The 20,691-nt window shown below is 50.1% G+C and overlaps 2 protein-coding genes across 2 annotated transcripts in view; one reads left to right on the forward strand and one right to left on the reverse strand.

Annotated features, from left to right (window-relative positions):
• The window catches only part of LOC139273772 (zinc finger protein 3-like), a 101,350-nt gene extending 90,424 nt beyond the window's left edge, over nt 1-10,926 (forward strand). Inside the window, exon 6 of the transcript XR_011595344.1 lies at nt 10,417-10,926. The gene's annotated coding sequence lies outside the window, so the exon portion shown is untranslated. The remainder of the gene's footprint in view (nt 1-10,416) is intronic.
• A 5,553-nt stretch (nt 10,927-16,479) lies between these two features.
• Nucleotides 16,480-20,691, reverse strand: part of LOC139274160 (zinc finger protein 420-like) — a gene marked incomplete at its 5' end in the record, with an annotated part of 62,189 nt that continues 57,977 nt past the window's right edge. Inside the window, one exon of the mRNA XM_070891199.1 lies at nt 16,480-18,160. Within this exon, the coding sequence (XP_070747300.1) occupies nt 17,213-18,160 (948 nt within the window). The remainder of the gene's footprint in view (nt 18,161-20,691) is intronic.

The raw sequence follows: 20,691 nt of genomic DNA on the forward strand, positions 1-20,691 counted from the left end.
TAGGTGCGCGGGCATCGTCGGGGGCCTTTGTTTTCACGGCCTCTGGCGGGGGGGAGGGAGAGCGTCCGATCGGAAGGAAGGCACGGAGGAAGGCGAAACATCTCGAGGTGCGCCAGAAAGTTTGACCACCGCGCTCAGCCCAACCCAGTCATCGGCGAGCGCGGGGAGCCCTGAGCCCGTGCCCGAGCCCTTGACCAATACCGCAGAGGGGCTCTGGCGCGGGCAAGATAAGAAAAAGGGGGGTGGCGGAGCGGGAGGCCTCGGCAGACATGGAGGTCTCCCTGCCTCCGCGCACCCCCAGGAACAAAAGGAGGCACCGCTCCAATGAGGCGGAGGGGAAACAACATCCCTCCACGGAGGAGTCGGTGCCCGCCGCATGTCCCGCGTCCCCCACCAGCGCACCCAAACTGCGCCGTAGACGGGAGGAATCTGTCCCCGGGGAGGGTGAGGCAGTCGAGGCTGCCCAGCCTCTGCCTCCCGGGGATGGCGTGGAGGATCTGCCTGTCGTGGGGGGCGTGGGGCCAGCGGAGGAATGCATTGCCGCCGGGTCGAGCGTCCCGGGGACTGAGGTGGGCGGGGCCAAAAAGGCCGAACCTGAGCCCGCCCAGCCTTTATCCAACTTCCCCCGGGATTTGCTCGACTTGGCAGAAATAAACAGTATTAACAATTTTAATGAATCTGTACACTGTACACGCTGGGCCGGGAGGTGGCGGCGGGGAGGGGGAAGAACCACAACCCTCGCCCCCGACTTTGGAGCTGGGGTACTTGGAGGACCTGGAACATTACTTTGGCCAGGTCTCTCCGTGTTCCCCGGCTCCTGGGGCGGAGGAGGAACCCCTTCCGCTGTCACTTCCTGACCCAGCACCATTTTTAAAAGAGCCCAGTGGGGACTCCTCTGTCGACGATCCTGGGGGTGGTGATCGGGGCAGAGCCAGGGCCGGATGGAGTGGCCGGGCTGTTTGCCGTACCTCGTGCGGTCGACGGGCCGGCTGCTAGCGGCGACCTCCCGGAGGAGGACGGGGACTCGGTGGAGGACGCGGGTGAAGATCTCGAGTCCATCACCAGTGAGGCAGTGGATCTCCTCGTGCCCGCCGCTGAGTCCCCCCTCATTCCCGTAGAGGAACTCCGGGACTTTCTGGTCCAGAGCCAGGGTCGCCGCAACCGAACCCATCTGGCCCGGGAAAGATGGTCCGAGCCGGGGCTGCTCATCGCTTCCGTCCGCGTCGCTGCTAAAACCATGGCCGCGGGCGGGCCCTTATCAAAGGCACAAGGCCTTGAGCTGCGCCGGCTCAAAAAGTTCCTCGCTGGGCTGCTGAAGGAGTGGAGGTCAACAAACGACTCCACTCCACCCCCCACAATAGGTTAGGTAGAGGTTGCACTATGCTCTAGTCATGAAGATAACCATAGCCAGCCTCAACATCAACGGCGGCAGAGAGGCATGCCGTAGATTTAACAATTTTTCGCTCCTGCGGGAGGGGAAATATGCGGTGTGCTTCCTGCAAGAAACCCACACCGTTCCGGGAGACGAAGCCACGTGGCTCCTGGAATGGCAAGGAGAGGTCCGCATGAGCCACCTCACTACCACTTCTTGTGGGGTGGCCATCTTGTTGGCCCCGCATTTTCAGCCGGAGATCTTGGGGGTCGAGGAGCCCATGCCAGGCCGCTTGCTGCACGTAATGGTTCGCCTGGGGGACGTGCCGCTCCATCTCATGAACGTGTGCGCCCCTCAGCCCGGACCGCAGCAAACGCGCTTCTTCGAAGAGGTGTCCGCTTTTCTTGGCTCCGTCGACGTCGGCGACTGCTTTGTCGTCGGGGGGGATTTTAACTGCACCCTCGAGGCGAGGGACCGCTCTGGTGCCCCGCAGAGCATGACGGCGATGGAGAAGTTGAGGGACCTGGTCGGGTCCTTCGACTTGGTGGACGTCTGGCGAAATCTCCATCCCGACTGCAGCGCCTTTACTTGGGTGAGGCCTGGAGTAGGATGGTCCAGAGTCGACCGCATTTACGTGTCTCGGGCGTACGTTTCCTGCATCCCAGCGGCCTCCATGTGGCCGGTGCCGTGTTCGGACCACCACCTGGTGTGGGCGGAGATCGCTTCGCTCCGCGTGAGGACGGGGTCCGCGTACTGGCATTTTAACAACCAGCTGCTGGAGGACGTACGGTTCCAGGACTCGTTCCATCGTTTCTGGGCCGACTGGAGTAGGAAGCAGGGGGGCTTCCCCTCCTTGAGGCTATGGTGGGACGTGGGCAAGGCTCACGTCCGCGTCTTCTGTCAAGAGTATGCGAGGGGGTCGACCAAGAGGCGGGCAGCCAGGGTCGGGCGCCTAGAAAAAGAGGTGCTCGAACTGGAGTCCCGTCTCAGTCAAGTCGTCGAGGACCCGGCCCTGTGGATGGTGTACAAAGCGAAGAAGGCCGCGCTGAAGGACCTGCAGCTCGTCGGGTCCCGAGGCGCGTTCGTGAGGTCGCGGATCCGGTTCCTGCGGGATCTGGACCGCGGCTCCCCCTTCTTCTACCAGCTGGAAAAAAGACAGAGTGTCCGTAAGCAGCTCTTGATGCTGCTGGCCGACGACGGCTCTCTCGTCTCGGATCCGGAGGGCGTCAACAACAGGGCCCATGAATATTACGGGGCTCTGTTCTCTCCGGAGCCGTCCAGCGAGGAAGCGCGTAGAGTTTTGTGGGAGGACCTGCCGAAGGTCAGCCCGGAGGGCGCCGAAAATCTGGAAGCTCCGCTAAGCCTGGCGGAGCTGACTGGCGCCCTCGCCCGGCTCTCGAGGGGAAAAGCCCGGGGGCTGGACGGGCTGACCGTGGAGTTCCACAGGGCGTTCTGGGATGTCCTGGGGGGCGACTACGCGTGGGTCCTGGGGGAAAGTCTGGCGACCGGGGAGATGCCCCTCTCTTGGCGCAGGGCAGTCATCGTCCTGCTGCCTAAGAAGGGCGATCTCCGCCTCCTTAAGAACTGGCGCCCGGTCTCCCTCCTCAGCACGGACTACAAAATTTTCGCCAGGACGATGTCTGCTCGCCTTGGCGCCGTGCTGGACCACATGATCCACCCCGACCAGTCCTACACGGTCCCGGGCCGGACAATCCATGATAACATCCATCTGGTCCGGGACCTTATCCATCATTCCCAGGAGGCTAGTCTGTCGGCCGCCTTCCTATCTCTCGACCAAGAGAAGGCGTTCGACAGGGTGGATCACGACTATCTGTTCGGAAATCTGCGCGCTTTCGGGTTCGGGATGCATTTCGTCGCCCGGATCCGACTTTTGTACACCGCCGCGGAGTGTCTGATAAAGGTTAACGGGTCATTGACGGCGCCCCTTCACTTTGGGAGAGGGGTGCGCCAGGGCTACCCCATGTCCGGCCAGTTATATGCCATCTGCGTGGAGCCTTTCCTGCGCCTCCTGCAGATGAGGTTGACGGGACTGGCTCTGCAAGGGCCGGGCGTGGAGGTCGTCCTCTCGGCTTACGCCGATGACGTGCTCCTCGCGGTAGACGATCCCGCTGACCTGCGGAGGATGCGTGAGTGCCAGGAGATTTACTCGGCCGCATCCTCTGCCAGGATCAACTGGGAGAAATGTTCCGGACTCCTGGTGGGTCAGTGGCGGGTGGACTCCCTGCCGGAGGAGCTCAGGCCTTTTGCCTGGAGCATGACCCATCTCCTCTATCTGGGAGTCTACCTTAGCCCCGACGAGGAAGCCTGGCCAGCGAACTGGCAAGAGCTGGAGGCCAAGGTCGCCGCTCGCCTAGGGCGCTGGACAGGACTGCTCCGAGTGCTGTCCTGCAGGGGTCGAGCGCGAGTCATAAACCAGCTGGTGGCCACCATGTTGTGGTACCAGCTGGTCACTTTGACCCCTCCCCCTGCGTTTGTCACCAAGATACAGAAGAAGCTGGTGGACTTCTTCTGGAACAACAGGAAGCACTGGGTCTCTGCCACCGTCTTGAGTCTCCCGCTTGGGGAGGGCGGTCAGTCGTTGGTGTGCGTCAGCACCCAGCTCGCGATATTCCATCTTCAGACCCTGCAGAGATACCTTTACGTTGAGCCCCCTCCTAGGTGGCGTGCTCTGGCGACGTATTTCTTCCGCCAGCAGCACGGTCTCAACTACGACACGCAGCTCCTGTTTGTGAGCTTGGGGGGCATCAGGACCGCCTTCCAGGAGCTGCCTGTCTTTTACCAGGAACTCACCAGGGTCTGGAACAAAGTCTCCACCAAGCGCAGCTCTCCACCGGCTGGAATGGCGGCTGTCCTGCAGGAGCCGCTGCTCGGGAATCCGTACCTCCACGACCGAGGTTTTAGGTGGCGGTCGGACGAGAGGGCTGTGGCTGGTGAGGTCACCAGAGTCAGGGACCTGCTCGATGGCGGAGGAGCGGGCTGGATGGCGCCAGACACGCTGGCGCAGCGCCTAAATTCCGCCAACGTCCGCCGCGCGGCCGATGCCATCGAGTCGCTAAAAACAGCTCTAGGCCCTGACTCTGTTAGGTGCATCGAGGAGGCTCATGCACGTGGGGAGATCCCGTCGGAACTGACCCCCGTCCGGACGGAATTCCTCATCGGCGCCAAACCCCGGAACCTCCCTCGGGAGCCGGCACCTCACAACTTGAGCCGCCTCGAGGAAATCCCCTCCGTGCCTTTCAGTTCCGCGCGGAGGGGTTTCCTGTACGGGCTGCTCCTGCACACTCTCACCTTTGAAATCCTCGCCTGCCGTCCGGACACGCCATGGCATACCATCTTGCCGTCCGGAGGAGGCGGGGGTCCCCGATGAAGGGCACTCTACGCGGGAGTCCTCCCAGTATTTATCGGGGACTTGGCCTGGAGGGTGGTGCATGGAGCAGTGCCGTGCAATAAATTTTTAAGCCGGTTCACGGGCTCCCAGGCCGCCTGCAATTTCTGCGGTCTGGAGGAGTCCGTGTTCCATGTTTTTATTGAATGCACAAGGTTGCAGCCCCTGTTTTCTTATTTAAAGGGGCTGCTCCTGAAATTTTGGCTGCACTTCAGTCCCACACTCCTGATCTTTGGGCACCCTGTGCGGAGGGGAGCGGGTAGGTCCGAGGGCCTCCTCGTAGGACTGCTTCTGGGCACGGCCAAGGGTGCCATCAGCCGGTCCAGGCAGCGGGCGGTCGAGAGGGTCGTTCAACCTGACTGCCTGCCTCTCTTCCGCGCGTACATCCGCGCCAGGGTGTCCTTGGAGATGGAGCACGCGGTGTCCACCGGTACGCTCGCGGCCTTCCGCGAGAGGTGGGCACCGGAGGGACTGGAGTGCATCATCACGCCCGGCAACCAAATTTTAATTTGACTTTATGTTTTAAAGTTTAATTTGTTTTAATTGCCGGTGTTTTTAGTGTCCCCTCCCTTTTTGTAGGGGGCACTTGTAGGGAAAAATATATATGATTTTAGTGCCCAAAAAAAAACTTTAAAAAAAAACAAAGAAACAAAAAAAAATACAAAAAACAAAAAAGAAGGACCTTGTAAATGTCTGGTGCGTCCCCCAGATCGGGGGGCCACGATTTACTGTTTTCGTTTCCCCCAAAAAAGAGTTCTGTGGACAAGCACTCCAAGGTCCCTTTGTTCATCTACACTATTAAGTGGCCTACCGCTTAATGTTTATAGCCTGTTTATAGAATAAAAGGAAAAGGAGGTGGGGTAGCATTGCTGGTTAAGGAGGAAATTAAAGCAATAGTTCAGAAGGACAATAGCATGGATGATGTGGAATCTATATGGGTAGAGCTGCAGAACACCAAAGGGCAAAAAATGTTAGTGGGAGTTGTGTACAGACCTCCAAACAGTAGTAGTGATGTTGGGGAGGGCATCAAACATGAAATTAGGGGTGCATGCAATAAAGGTGCAGCAGTTATAATGGGTGACTTTAATATGCACATAGATTGGGTTAACCAAACTGGAAGCAATACGGTGGAGGAGGATTTCCTGGAGTGCATAAGGGATGGTTTTTTAGACCAATATGTCGAGGAACCAACTAGGGGGGAGGCCATCTTAGACTGGGTGTTGTGTAATGAGAGACGATTAATTAGCAATCTCGTGCGAGGCCCCTTGGGGAAGAGTGACCATAATATGGTGGAATTCTGCATTAGGATGGAGAATGAAACAGTTAATTCAGAGACCATGGTCCAGAACTTAAAGAAGGGTAACTTTGAAGGTATGAGGTGTGAATTGGCTAGGATAGATTGGCGAATGATACTTAAGGGGTTGACTGTGGATGGGCAATGACAGACATTTAGAGACCACATGGATGAACTACAACAATTGTACATTCCTGTCTGGCGTAAAAATAAAAAAGGTAAGGTGGCTCAACCGTGGCTATCAAGGGAAATCAGGGATAGTATTAAAGCCAAGGAAGTGGCATACAAATTGGCCAGAAATAGCAGTGAACCCGGGGACTGGGAGAAATTTAGAACTCAGCAGAGGAGGACAAAGGGTTTGATTAGGGCAGGGAAAATGGAGTACGAGAAGAAGCTTGCAGGGAACATTAAGGCGGATTGCAAAAGTTTCTATAGATATGTAAAGAGAAAAAGGTTAGTAAAGACAAACATAGGTACCCTGCAGTCAGAATCAGGGGAAGTCATAACGGGGAACAAAGAAATGGCGGACCAATTGAACAAGTACTTTGGTTCGGTATTCACTAAGGAGGACACAAACAACCTTCCGGATAGAAAAGAGGTCAGAGGGTCTAGTAAGGAGGAGGAACTGAGGGAAATCCTTATTAGTCAGGAAATTGTGTTGGGGAAATTGATGGGATTGAAGGCCGATAAATCCCCAGGGCCTGATGGACTGCATCCCAGGGTACTTAAGGAGGTGGCCTTGGAAATAGTGGATGCATTGACAGTCATTTTCCAACATTCTATTGACTCTGGATCAGTTCCTATGGAGTGGAGGGTAGCCAATGTAACCCCACTTATTAAAAAAGGAGGGAGAGAAATAACAGGGAATTATAGACCGGTCAGCCTGACATCGGTAGTGGGTAAAATGATGGAATCAATTATCAAGGATGTCATAGCAGTGCATTTGGAAAGAGGTGACATGAAAGGTCCAAGTCAGCATGGATTTGTGAAAGGGAAATCATGCTTGACAAATCTTCTGGAAATTTTTGAGGATGTTTCCAGTAGAGTGGACAAGGGAGAACCAGTTGATGTGGTATATTTGGACTTTCAGAAGGCTTTCGACAAGGTCCCAAACAAGAGATTAATGTACAAAGTTAAAGCACATAGGATTGGGGGTAGTGTACTGACATGGATTGAGAACTGGTTGTCAGACAGGAAGCAAAGAGTAGGAGTAAATGGGGACTTTTCAGAATGGCAGGCGGTGACTAGTCGGGTACCGCAAGGTTCTGTGCTGGGACCCCAGCTGTTTACACTGTACATTAATGATTTAGATGAGGGGATTAAATGTAGTATCTCCAAATTTGCGGATGACACTAAGTTGGGTGGCAGTGTGAGCTGCGAGGAGGATGCTATGAGGCTGCAGAGTGACTTGGATAGGTTAGGTGAGTGGGCAAATGCATGGCAGATGAAGTATAATGTGGATAAATGTGAGGTTATCCACTTTGGTGGTAAAAACAGAGAGACAGACTATTATCTGAATGGTGACAGATTAGGAAAAGGGGAGGTGCAAAGAGACCTGGGTGTCATGGTACATCAGTCATTGAAGGTTGGTATGCAGGTACAGCAGGCGGTTAAGAAAGCAAATGGCATGTTGGCCTTCATATCGAGGGGATTTGAGTACAGGGGCAGGGAGGTGTTGCTACAGTTGTACAGGGCCTTGGTGAGGCCACACCTGCAGTATTGTATACAGTTTTGGTCTCCTAACCTGAGGAAGGACATTCTTGCTATTGAGGGAGTGCAGCGAAGGTTCACCAGACTGATTCCCAGGATGGTGGGACTGACCTATCAAGAAAGACTGGATCAACTGGGCTTGTATTCACTGGAGTTCAGAAGAATGAGAGGGAACCTCATAGAAACGTTTAAAATTCTGACGGGGTTAGACAGGTTAGATGCAGGAAGAATGTTCCCAATGTTGGGGAAGTCCAGAACCAGGGGACACAGTCTAAGGATAAGGGGTAAGCCATTTAGGACCGAGATGAGGAGGAATTTCTTCATCCAGAGAGTGGTGAACCTGTGGAATTCTCTACCACAGAAAGTTGTTGAGGCCAATTCACTAAATATATTCAAAAAGGAGTTGGATGAAGTCCTTACCACTAGGGGGATCAAGGGGTATGGCGAGAAAGCAGGAATGGGGTACTGAAGTTGCATGTTCAGCCATGAACTCATTGAATGGCGGTGCAGGCTAGAAGGGCCGAATGGCCTACTCCTGCACCTATTTTCTATGTTTCTATGTTTCCTTATTAGCCCTCCAAAAGTACATCACCTCACACTTCTCTGAATTAAATTCCATTTGCCACTGCTCTGCCCACCTGACCAGTAGATTGATATCCTCCTGCAGCCCATGACATTCCTCTTCATTATAACCACACAGCCAATTTTAGTGTTGTCTGCAAACTTCTTAATCATACTCCCTGTATTCAAATCTAAATCGTTGATATATAAAGCACAAAAAGCAAGGGACCCAGTACTGAGCCTTGCGAAACCCCACTGGAAACATCATTCCAGTCACAAAAACATCCATCAATCATTACCCTTTGCCACTGGACCAAGACCTAGCTCTGTCAAGCCCGTGTGGTGGCTGGTGTGCAACGTTCAGCACACGTTAATCCACACACAGGCATCTTCCACCCCCTCTATTGGAGTTCAGGACTGGAACATCGGGTCCTTCGTTGAAACATCTGTGACCTCGTGTGGAAGCAAGTTATCCTGGTTCAAGGGACCGCCTATGATGATGATGAAAGGAAAGCTCCGGGTCTGTATGGTGCCATTGTGACACATCGAGACGTACCGCGCATGCGCGTCCATCTGTGCGCAACAACAATGTCTTCCCCGCCCGCGCATGCTCAGACAGTGAGGGAGATCCGGGCTCAGCCCTGCCCACTGGGAGCTGCAAGCTCCGCCCCTCACACACTCCGATTGGTTGGAGGACCACCCGCGCGCTAGGTCCTCCAGTCCCACCCCCGCTCTTCCCATTGGTTGGGAGCTGCCGTCAATCACCCGGGCAGTGTGAGTTGAGCATGTGCGGGCTGCGGGAGGTGGAGTGGCGACAGCGGGTGAGAGATGGGCGGAGGGAGGGAGCAGGTTAATAAACTCCACGGGCTTCACATACACTGAGTGTGGGCCCAGGCCCGAGAGACAACACTCTGCATTATCCGCTTCACACACACCCGGTGCTGGCCTCAGGCCCCGAACAAGAACCTGCGGCTCCGGCCTTTCCCCGAGCGGGGTCCCCGGCAGTTGCGGGGCTTTCTCCCGGTGACAGGCTCCGGGGGGGCAGCAGGGCGCATGCGCGGCCTTTCCCTGGGCCAGGAACCAGGAGGAGAGAATGTTGAGAGTCTCTATCCTGGACTCACAGTCAGGGCTTTTGTAAACTGCTGTTCCAGGCTGGGGTTTAACATTCTGCATAAATAGCCGATTGGCTTATCGGGCCGCAGTGTTTGTTTCAGAACCGCTGTCTGATCTATCCCCTTAATCAAGGGATGGGTGGGGATTAAAAAGAAGATATTCGTGTGGAGGCAGAGGGCATGGTTGAGGTTTTAAATGAGTACATTGCTTCTGTCTTCACTACAGAAGAGGATTCTGCCAATGTAGCAGCAAACAAGATAGTATCGATATTACTTGGGATAAAAATTATCAGATTGTGGGTGCAGGGGATGGATTGGTCCTGTGGGTGGGTTTAGAAGCTTTATAAACACCTGGTGTGGGCCTGAGGTGCCAAATAAGAGCCCACAGGCCCCGTGTTTGCCCCCCGGTGACGGGCCCTGTGAGTGACCGCCCGGGGGAGCGGGCTCACAGGCCGCCAGCTTGGACAGGGCGAGGCTCACTGCGACTGCGCAGTACTTTGGGCAGGAACAAAGAGTGGGCGGGGCTTCAGGATCTCTGTCACTTTGATTGGACGACATGTTTCTCCCCATATTAGTGGCCCCTGAAAGGAAGCCTTGTTCTGATTCTTGTCTGGTGACCCTGGGGCAACACAGTATCACTCTATTGGTCCATGAAAATAAGCCCAGTGTCCAGGAGAGAAAATCATCAGTTCATTGCTTTTATTCTCATTCTGCACACAGGAGCTGTAAGCTGAATCCAGCCAGAGTAGAGCGAGGGAGAAAACTGGGAGCGGAGGATAAAATGATGGAGATGGTGCGATGGGTGTGGAGTTTAGCACAGGGAGGAGGGAGAGTGTGTGGGATGGGGATTTACAGCTTTGGGGGAACAAGAGAGTAAAAAATGTTCTATAGAAACTAAAATTATCTGTTCTGAATTTCTATCAATAATTACAGTGATGTATTTTGTAAACTCCCTTTACAGAGAATCAGAACGGGATGATTTGCAAACGAGAAACACAAACCAAACATCACCTCATGTTCTGACCGAGTCACTCGATTCATCAAGACCTGACTATCATCAGACTTTGCATGTGGAAGAATAAATGGTTGTCTGTGGGAAAAGATTTCAAAGATCAGTGTGACTGGAAAAGCACCGAGACACACATACCCGAGTGAGAGTGTTCCAGTGCACTGACTGTGGAAGGAGCTTTTACCAGTTACACAGCCTGAAAAACAGCGCACCATTTACAGCGGGAGAAACTGTACACGTGTTGTGTGTGTGGACGAGGCTTCAACTGATCGTCCAACCTGAGACACAAGGACACCCGCACCACGGAGAAACCGTGGAAATGTGGGGACCGTGGGAAGGGATTCAATTAACAAAACGCTGAAAACTAGGGAGAGGCTGTTCAACTGCCCTTATGTTGAATGTGATTCAATTGTCTAGCATGCTGACATGCCAGCGAGCTCGCAATAAAGACCATTTACCTGCTCCGTGTGTGGGAAGAGATTCACTTGTTCATCCCAACTCACTACAGACCAACTTGATCACACTGATGAGAGACCTTTTAAATGTTCTGACTGGGCACTCCACTTTCCTGCCTGCTCCTCATAACCCTTGATTCCTCTATCGTTCAGAAATATGTCTATCTCAATCTTAAATATATTCAATGACCCAGCCTCCACAGTTCTCTGGGGCAGAGAATTCCAAAGATTCAAGACCCTCAGAGAAGAAATTCCTCCCCATCTCTGTTTCAAATATCCGACCCCTTACTCTGAAACTATGCCCCTTAGTTCTAGATTCCCTACGAGGGAAAACATTTTGTGAAGCCCCCTCAGAATCTTATATGGTTCAATAAGATCACCTCTCATTCTTCTAATCTTCAATGAGTATAAACCCAACCTGCCCAACATTTCATCATAAGACAATCCCTTCATCTCGGGAATTAACCTAGTGAACCTTGTCTGAATTGCCTCCAATGCAAGTATATCCCTCCTTAAATAAGGAGACCAAAACCGTACACAGTACTGCAGGTGTGGTCTCACCAATGCCCTATACAGTTGTAGCAGGACTTCCGTGCTTTTATACTCCATCCCCTTGCAATAAAGGTGAACATTCCATTTGCCTTCCGAATTAATTGCTGTATCTGCAGGTGAGCTTTTTGTGTTTCATGTAGAAGGACCTCCAGATCCCTCTGTACCGCTGCATTTTGTAGTCTCCATTAAAATAATAATTTTTATTCTTCCGACCAAAGTGGATAACTTCACATTTTCCCACATTATACCCCAGCTGCCAAATTTTTGCCCACTCACTTAACCTATCTATATCCCTTTGCAGATTCTTTGTGTCCTCTTCACAACTTGCTTTCCCACCTGTCTTTGTATCATCGTCAAATTTGGCTACATTACACACAGTCCCTTCATCCAAGTCATTAACATAAAGTGTAAATAGTTGAGCTCCCAGCAGTGATCCCTGTGGCACTCCACGAGTTACAATTTGCCCATCTGAAAATGACCCATTTATCTGGACTATTCTGGGGTGAGGGGGTACACTGACCACGAATAGATTCTGCTAACTATAATGAGGTTTGTTTACTCTTTACAGTGTTTTGAATTGTGTGTTTAACTGAAGTCAGACGTTGAGTGCAGTTACCCGCGGGCACTGGGCTGTTTCTGGTGAATGAATGTGGACAGTGTTAGTGGGGAATAGATTTGTGTGGGATCATTCTGTGCTAAACGCTTTGCTGGGCTGTGGGTTTGCCTCAGTCCCAGTGAAGAAGTGCTGTTGAATCACAAACCCGCCAGAGATTTAAACCCTATGGTCAATCTGTGTGACGTCATTGTGGCTGGGGGAAAGATTCCTTCTAGTCTGTCTAGGACCACTTACACTGAGACACAACATCCAGGGACCACTTACACTGAGACACAAAATCCAGGGACCACTTACACTGAGACACCAAATCCAGGGACCACTTACACTGAGACACCAAATCGAGGACCACTTAACTGAGACACCAAATCGAGGACCACTTACACTGAGACACCAAATCGAGGACCACTTAACTGAGACACCAAATCGAGGACCACTTAACTGAGACACTAAATCCAGGGACCACTTACACAGACACCAAATCCAGGGACCACTTACACTGAGACACCAAATCCAGGGACCACTTACACAGACACCAAATCCAGGACCACTTACAGTGAGACACCAAATCCAGGGACCACTTACACTGAGACACCAAATCCAGGGACCACTTACACAGAGACACCAAATCCAGGGACCACTTACACAGACTACAAAATGGGAATGGGAGAGCCTCAGTATGGGGAATGGTTGTGGTTGTGAATCCAGCTGTAGTGAGGGCGGAAGGTGGGTAATGGACGAAGTTGTGACGGTGGAATTAGACGGGGACTGGTGGGGCCTGGTGACAGGTTATTGTCAGAAGCCCTTTTCAGACAGGCCAATAATTGGATGTAACCAGCGCAACATCTGGATCTGACTGTTCTTGTCCCAAAATCCCGAAGTCTAATGTCCCTGATGTTTTTTTCTGTCGGAAATGTCGAGATGTGAAAGAATTGGAGGAAAGTGGACTCGGTCAGAAAGAAGGTTCCTGGAATGAACAATTCATGAGGCTGTTTTGTGACTTGTCTGCGTGAGGTTTAAAAAAAATGAAATTAAAATCGATGCGTCTAGTAACACGGTGTTGTCAATTGTGGTTTCTAACCTTAATCACTAACTCGTAAACCGAACATCGTATTGACTATCCACAAATAGCCCCAACCACTAACCCTAAACCTACACCCAAACCCCAGCCTGAACCAAAGTTTATTGACATGGGTCAATGGAGGATCTAATGAACTGATAAAGGAAGTATTTGAAACAATGATCTTGATTAAAGAAATAGTGCAAGGTATGTTAGCAACAAGAGATTCAATCAACGAGATCAGCAATGAGAGTTACAAAGATCAGAACATTTCAAAGGGTCTCACATGCAATATGTGTGGAGGAGTTTAAAAAAAAATCAGATCCAAAAAGGGTTAAATGGTACAGAAAATAACAGATTTAAAATCTTATGCAAGATAGGTCTATAAAGGATGGGTCAACAGAACTTCAGAGAAGTGTAAAGTGAGACACTACATCACACCCACAACAAGCTTGGGATTTGATGTGGTAGAATGAGAACTAGATGAGAACTGAAATAATCTAGAGTAAGAAAAGGCCCAAAAATGGAACAGTGGGTAACAGAACATCAATTAGTCTCTTATCATGGAGAAATCAAATATTCAACACACTACTGTGTTTGAAAAAAAGCTGATTTATTTAATATTTATCCAGAATATTAAACTCAAGCCCAGTTATAGGGGTTATTAATATCAGCAGAAATAAAGCATGATTTCCATAGTGAACATGATTCAGTCCAGGATGTGGTTAACAGCAGCAAAAACAGCAGAATCCAAAACGCTGCAGTTAGTTGTGAACTCGCTGGTGTCTCAGCAGAGAGCATGTTTGAGTGAATCCTTTCCCACACTCAGTGCAGGTGAACAGTCTCCTCCGCGTGAATTCGCTGGTGTCTGAACAGAGAGCATGACTGAGTGAATCCTTTCCCACACTCTGCAGGTGAATGGTCTCTTCAGTGTGAGTACGTGGTGCGTCAGCTGATCCTTTGTGCTTTTAAAGCTCTTCTCACAGTCAGAACATTGAAATGAAGTCTCAACAGTGTGAATAAGTTGGTGTGTCAGAAGATGGGATGATTGAAGTCATCCCTTCCCACACTCAATACATGTGATCGGTCTCTCCCCCATGTGAACTCGCTTGTGCGTCTGGAGCTTGGATAACAGAGTGAATCCCTTCCTGCACATGGACCAAGTGAGTGGCCTCTCCCCAGTGTGAATACGTCACTGAATATCCAGCTGGGATGGGTAATTAAATCCCTTTCCACATTCCCACAGTTTCCCTGTGGTACGGGAGTCCTTGTCTCCAGATTGGATGATCAGTTGAAGCCTCATTTTTGTCAGGCTGCGTAACTGGTTAAAGCTCTTTCCACAGTCAGTGCATTGGAACAATCTCACTCGGTGCTTTTCCAGTCACACTGATGTTTGAAATTTTTTGCCATGGACAGAACAGGCAAATATTTCTCCTTCCACATTCAAAGACCGATAATGTTCAGGTCCTGCTGAATGGAGTGACTGTCAGATCTTGACGTGATGTTTGGTTTGATTGTAGCTAATACCATGTTTAGTTAATTAGTAGGTTTGAGACTGTCAGCAACATTAATACCTTATTAAGAAATATAAGATGAACAGATTCTCTGTCCTCTTCCATATCTTATATTGATCCATCAATCAGAGTAAACATGCAAGTCCCACGTGTCCACAGTAACTGACACGAGGTCAGCCCACTGGATGGAACCTCGGGCGCCCTGAGCTTGATCTCTGGTGTCTCCAGTCCTGACTGCTCCCTTACATCAGTCTCCCCTCACTTTTATACCCTGCAGTGATCCATCTCTGGCACCGGACTCTTCTGTGTCTTCTCTGCTGGGTTTTGGCAGGAAGCTGGGAAAGGACAGCTGGAACTTCTCTAATCTGTGATTTGCAAGGACATTTCCCTGGTTCCCAGCAGTTACTTTTCTTCAGTAATTTTCTCATTAACCCTAAACTACTCTGCCTGCTGTTAGTTGTTATTTCTTATAGTTTCACAATTATAGATCTACACATCACACATTCTAATCTAACCTATTCTATTCCTCACTCTGGCTTAAGCTTATATTGTGGTTACTAACAGACAAACCTGTTCTTTCCCCTGATCTGATTACAGATTCCAACAAATGGGTTCAGTAAATGGAATGTCTTATCAGTGTTGCCATGGTGACCTGTCTGCAGTGAATCGATTGTTTGAGTTTCTAACTTAGACTAAACTTCTCTTTCCTATAATACATATTTAAGTCAATGTATTTTAGCCATTTTATGTTGATAAAGTGGTTAAAAAAGCACATGATCCTAGGTTTTATACATAAGGGTGTAGTGTATAAATGGGCAGAGGATATGTAAACCTGAACAAATCATTGGTTAGGCTGCAGTTGGAATATTGTGTTAGCTTTTGGACATCTTATACCAGAGGGATGACGAGGCCATGGAGAGGATGTCGAGAGATTCACTGAGATGTTACCAGGGAAGAGAGGCTTTAGTTATCGGGAGAGATTGGAGAAACTGGGATCTTTTCATTAGAACAAAGGTTACTCTCATGTACAAAGCCCAGCTCCCCATACCTTCCCAGAGTGCCTCTCCTAGCCTTGGTATCCAGGAAAGGTATTGGTAACAAGTCCCTGATAACTAAATAACTTAATTTGTGATCTGAGGGAGGTGTTCAAGATGTAATCAGGTAAATGAGGAAAAACTATTTCCACCAGTCGGTGAGTCAGTAACTCGAGGGCATCAAATTCAAATCATCACCAAAAGGCTCAGACCCAGGGAGGAACTATCGAGCACACTGTACAACAATGCTCGGGACACTCACTGTTCCTCCGGATCTGTGTCCGGGGGAGGAACTGATGGGTTTCTCTTATCTTTGGGTTAAATGATGTTCTCATCGAGGTGGTGGATATCAGCATTGGAGATTGGGGTATTCTGAGCACCTAGTGTCTGCCTGAGGCACTCTCCAGTCAGGTACAGCATGGGGTAGATACAGATTAAAGCTCCCTTTACACTGTCTCATCAAACACTCCCAGGGCAGGTACAGCACGGGTTAGATACATAGTAAAGCTCCCTTCACACTGTCTCATCAAACACTCCCAGGGCAGGTACAGCAAGGGTTAGATACAGAGTAAAGCTCCCTCAACACTGTCCCATCAAATACTCCCAGGGCAGGTACAGCACGGGTTAGATACATAGTTAAGCTCCCTCGACACTGTCTCATCAAACACTCCCATGGCAGGTACAGCACGGGTTAGATACAGAGTAAAGATCCCTCCACACTGTCCCATCAAACACTCCCAGGGCAGGTACCTGGATGTCTTACCGATACCTTCCCTGGATACCAAGGCTAGGAGTGACAATCTGAAAGATATAGAAACCTAGGGTTTGTCCATGAGAGTAACCGAAGGAATGAGAACTGAAATAATCGTGAGTAATGATCGGGTGTCAGTTGTGGCTCAGTGGTAGCACTCTCATCTCTGAGTCAGTAGGTTGTGGGTTCAAGTCCACCTGTAGATACTTGAGCACAAAATCTAGGCTGACATTCCAATGCAGTACTGAGGGATTGCTGCACTGTCAGTGTTGCCATCTTTTAGATGAATCGCTCAATTGAGGCTCCATCATCCCTCAACCAATATCACTAAAACAGATTATCTGGCCAGTATCACATCGCTGTTCGTGGCAGCTTGCTGTGTGCAAATTGTCTGCTGCACTTCCTACATTGCAACAGTGAACGCACTTCAAATGTACTTTGATGTTGTTGTATCCTATTGGCTGTAAAGCACGAGGTCCTGAGGTCATGTGAGGTGCTACATAAGGACAAGTCTTTATTGAACAAAGGAGATAAGGCCCAAAAATGGAACAGTCGGTAACAGGATATCGATTAGTCTCCTCTTATCTTGGAGACATCAAGGAATCAGCACAATGTGTGCTTGAACCAAAGCTGATTTATTTGTCAGATATCCATAAAATTAACCTCCAGCTCAGTTACAGGGAAAACAAAGCCCAACAATCAGAATGAACATGGTTCAGTCCTGGATGTGATTAACAGCTGCAATAAGAGCAGAATCCAACCCCTGCAGTCACTTGTGAACTCGCTGGTGTCTCAGCAGGTGGGACGATCGAGCGAATCCCTTCCCACACATGGAGCAGGTGAATGGCCTCTCTCCAGTGTGAGTGCGTTTGTGTCTCATCAGATCATTTCTGCTTTTAAATCTCTTCTCACAGTCAGAACATTTAAACGGTCTCTCATTGGTGTGAACAACTTGGTGTGCAGTGAGGCTGGCTGCCACAGAGAATCCCTTCCCACACACAGAGCAGGTGAACGGCCTCTCCCCAGTGTGAGTGCGTTGGTGGGTCAGCAGGTTGGATGAACTAGTAAATCTCTTCCCACACATGGAGCAGGTGAACGGCCTCTCCCCAGTGTGAATGCGTTGGTGTACTATCAGATCATTTCTGCTTTTAAAGCTCTTCTCACAGACTGAACATTTAAACGGTCTCTTATTGGTGTGAACAAGTTGGTGTGCAGTGAAGTGGGATGACTGAGTGAATCCCTTCCCACACTCAGAGCAGGTAAACGGCCTCTCGACAGTGTGAACTCGCTGGTGAGCCAGAAGGTGGGGTGAATTAGTGAATCCCTTTCCACACACGGAGCCGGTGAATGGCCTCTCGACAGTGTGAGTGCGCTGGTGTCTCAGGTGGTGAGATGATTTCATGAATCCTTTCCCACACACAGAGCAGACGAACGGTCTCTCTCTGGCGTGATCTCGCTGGTGATCAGTGAGGTGAGATGAACAAGTGAATCCCTTCCCACACATGGAGCAGGTGAACGGCCTCTCCCCAGTGTGAACCCGCTGGTGTACAGTGAGGTTGGATGAGTGAGTAAATCCTTTCCCACACATGGAGCAGGTGAACGGCCTCTCCCCAGTGTGACTGCGTCGATGAATTTCCAGTTGAGATGGGTAATAGAATTCCTTCCCACAATCCCCACATTTCCACAGTTTCTCCGTGGTGCGGATGACCTTGTGTCTCTCCAGGTTGGATGATCAGTTGAAGCCTTTCACACACAGAACACGTGTACGGTTTCTCCCCGCTATGAATGGTGTGATATTTTTTCAGGCTGTGTAACTAGTTAAAGCTCTACAGTCAGTGCACTGGAACACTCTCACTCGGTTGTGTGTGTCTCGGTGCTTTTCCAGTCACACTGATGTTTGAAATCTTTTCCCACAGACAGAACAGACAAACATTTCTCCTTCCACATTCAAAGGATGATGATATTCAGGTTGTGGTGAATCGAGTGACTGTTACATCTTGATGTGATGCTTGGTTCGAGTTTCCCATCTGCAAACCCTCCCCTTCTAATACCCTGTAAAAGGAGTTTCCAAAATCATCACTAAGGACAGGATAGAAATTCAGATCGGACAATTCTAGTTTCTATGGTACACACATTCCTCTCTGGTTTCTCCACAGCTGTAAATCACCGTCTCACACACTCTCCCTACTCCCTGTGCTAAAATTCAAACCCATTATACCACCTCCAACATTTTTTCCTTCTCACTGAAGATGCTGACTCTGGCTGGGTTCAGTTCTACACTCACTGGTTCCCCTCCATCGCCCTCTCCTCCCTTGAAAGTGCTGACTCTGGCTGGGTTCAGTTCTACACTCACTGGTTCCCCTCCCTCTCCTCCCCTGAAGGTGCTGACTCTGGCTGGGTTCAGTTCTACACTCACTGGTTCCCCTCCCTCTCCTCCCCTGAAGGTGCTGACTCTGGCTGGGTTCAGTTCTACACTCACTGGTTCCCCTCCCCTGAAGGTGCTGACTGTGGCTGGGCTCAGTTCTACACTCACTGATTCCCCTCCCTCTCCTCCCCTGAAGGCGCTGACTCTGGCTGGGTTCAGTTTTACACTCACCAGTTTCTCTCAAATATGTGACCCATGTGCCCAATCTCTACGCGTGAACCTCGACAGTGAGTGTCGACGGGCTATTCCACTGTCCTCACCCGAGGCCTCACACGTGCATTTTCCAGCAGGGTAACTGGAGCCTACTCCCAATGACTCAGTGGGTAAAGGCACCGCCCAATGTGACTGAGTCCAAGGAACAGGAAGGACCCAGGTTTAATCCTGTCTGCATATCCTCCCCTTCCAAAAAGCTGTTTGCAAAAGTCATCACTGTAAGTAGGAACATAGGAACAGGAATAGGCCATTCAGCCCCTGGAGCATGTTCCACCATTCAATTCGATTGTGACTGATCAGTATTTTAACTCCGTCTACCTGCCTTGGTTCCATCGCCCTTAATACCCTTGCCTAAGAAGAATTCATCAATCTCAGTTTTGGAATTTTCAACTGGCCCCCAGCCTCAATTTTAGGGGAACAGAGTTCCGGATTTCCACTACCCTTTAAGAACATAAGAAATAAGGGAAAGAGTAGGCAATATGGCCCCTCGAGCCAACTCTACCAGTCAATAAGATCAAGGCCGACCTTCGACCTCAACTCTACTTTCCCGCACTATTCCCAGATCCCTTGATTCCTTTAAAATCATAGAACCTTACAGCATGGAACGAGGCCATTTCGGCCCATCGTGTTTGTGCTGGCCAACAAGAGGCTATCCAGCCTAATCCCACTTTCCAGCTCTAGGTCTGCAGGTTACGGCACTTCAAGTGCACATCCAAGTACTTTTTAAATGTGGTGAGGGTTTCTGCCTCTACCATTCTTTCAGGCAGTGAGTTCCAGACCCCCACAACCCTCTGCGGGAAGAAATTTACCCTCAAATCCCCTCTAAACCTTCTAGCAATTACGTTAAATTTATGCCCCCTGGATGTTGACCACTGCTAAGGGAAATAGGCCCTTTTTATGCACTATGTCGAGTCCCCTCATAATTTTATACATCTCAATGAGGTCTCCCCTCAGCATCCTCTGTTCCAAGGAAAACAAATCCAGCCTATCCAATCTGTCCTCATAGCTAAGATTCTCCACTCCCAGCAACATCCTCGTAAATCTCCTCTGTACCCTCTCCAGTGCAATCACATCCTTCCTGTAATGTGGTGACCAGAACTGCACGCAGTACTCCAACAGTGGCCTAACTAGTGTTTTATACAGTTCAAGCATAACCCCGTTCTTGTACTCTGTGCCTCGGCTAATAAAGGCAAGCATTCCGTATGCCTTCTTAACTGCCTTATCTACCTGGCCTGCTACTTTCAGGGATCTGTGGACATGCACTCCCAGGTCTCTTTGTTCCTCTACACTTCTCAGTGTCCTACCATTTAATGCGTATTCCCTTTCCTTGCTAGCCCTCCCCAAATGTATTACCTCACACTTCTCTGGATTAAATTCCATTTGCCACTGTTCTGCCCACCTGACCAGTTGATTGATATCTTCCTGCAGTCTGCAGCTTTCTTCTTCATTATCAGCCACACAGCCGATTTTAGTATCATCTGCAAACTTCTTAATCATATCCCCTATATTCAAGTCTAGATCATTGATGTATACCACAAAAAGGAAGGGATCTAGTGCTGAGCCCTGGGAGTCCCACATGAAACATCCTTCCAGTCACAAAAACTCCCATC

This window comes from Pristiophorus japonicus, chromosome 9 (assembly GCF_044704955.1).
Source record: "Pristiophorus japonicus isolate sPriJap1 chromosome 9, sPriJap1.hap1, whole genome shotgun sequence".
NCBI lineage: Eukaryota > Metazoa > Chordata > Chondrichthyes > Pristiophoridae > Pristiophorus > Pristiophorus japonicus.